At 50.0% G+C, this 1,139-nt stretch overlaps 1 protein-coding gene across 6 annotated transcripts in view; it reads left to right on the top strand.

Annotated features, from left to right (window-relative positions):
• Positions 1-6: 6 nt before the first annotated feature.
• The window catches only part of ZNF385D (zinc finger protein 385D), a 361,566-nt gene continuing 360,433 nt past the window's right edge, over positions 7-1,139 (top strand). For 5 of the 6 annotated variants that reach the window (XM_069088477.1, XM_069088480.1, XM_069088474.1 and 2 more), the window contains exon 1: positions 7-203. In XM_069088477.1, coding sequence (XP_068944578.1) covers positions 182-203 — 22 coding nt within the window. In that variant the 5' untranslated portion in view covers positions 7-181. Of the gene's footprint in view, positions 204-855 lie in introns of all 6 variants that reach the window. The other variant, XM_069088475.1, reaches the window with a different exon arrangement.

Here is a 1,139-nt window from a genome sequence, read left to right as displayed (position 1 = left end):
TCGCTCGCCTCCTGAGCTGCTCGCTCGCCCGCTAGCCCGCTCGCTCTCGCTGTTTCTATGCCATGCCGGGGAAATTTCCACCTAACATAGCATGAGGCAGTACCGCTTTCGGTGCCAGGCAGCCCGGCGCAGGGGGAGCTGATGCCGAGGACACAGCGGTGGGATTCCAGCTGTATGATTAATGAGAAACATAATGTATTTTGGTAAGTGTGAACCCCCGATGATGTCATTCCGGTTCGGGCTCACCTCTGATCCGTGGACGAGAGTCTCTGGAAGGGTTCAGCTGCCAATCTGTCTGTCTGTCAGGCTGTCAGGCTGTCAGTCTGTCTGTCTATCTATCTATCTATCTATCTATCTATCTATCTGTCTGTCTGTCTGTCTGTCTGTCTGTCTGTCTATCTATGTCTGACTGTCAGTCTATTATTTATTATTATTATTATTATTTCCGTGGCAAACACTTAAAATTGGCAAGGGTTAAAAGGGAGGGGGTGCGAGCGCACTGGAGCAGCGCTCGCATTTTGCTGGGCAGTGAATGAGCTGGCTCTGAGCTTGAGTGGTTAGAAAGGAAAAAAAAAAGATAAAAGAACTGAGTGGTGGGGAATGCTTGAAGCCCCCCATCTCTCTCCACCAAGTTGAGCTGTCTTTGGCAGAATTTGAAATGGCCCTGAATCATGGAAAGTTGCCGGCAAACTTAATGGGATATAGAGACAAAAAAAAGTTCTCATCTTATTTACGATCCAGGAGGTTTGGTCAATATTGGTGTTTCATTAAACATTTGCTTTGGTGGATCCTGAGGCAGGAAGGAGGAGGGAGGGTGGGTGGGTGGGGACCCAACAACCAGTCTCTCATTTACAGGGCTTGAGCAGCCGAGAACGCTCTCCTGTTCAGAGAGATCCCCGGGTTCTGGGGCTGGCTGGAGACACGGCAAGACTGAGAATCTTAAGCCTAGAAAGAGAGGTCTATGAAGCTGTTCGATATTTGGGCGGTCGAGTTGGGCGTCTCAGCGGAAACCACTCTGGGATTTACGGCGGAGCCTCCTTGTAGAAGCAAGCAGAAGGATTGGTGGGGTGCAGATCAGTGCTGTCTAACCGGTGCTGCATTCCCTCACTGGGGTCTTGCAATGAAATGTAATGGAATGC

Source organism: Petaurus breviceps, unplaced genomic scaffold, assembly GCF_028583685.1.
Source record: "Petaurus breviceps papuanus isolate PSGF00001 unplaced genomic scaffold, PetGlider_PUasm1.0 185, whole genome shotgun sequence".
NCBI lineage: Eukaryota > Metazoa > Chordata > Mammalia > Diprotodontia > Petauridae > Petaurus > Petaurus breviceps.
The sequence above is the reverse complement of the archived record's forward strand: the minus strand, read 5'-3'. Positions and strand labels throughout refer to the sequence as shown.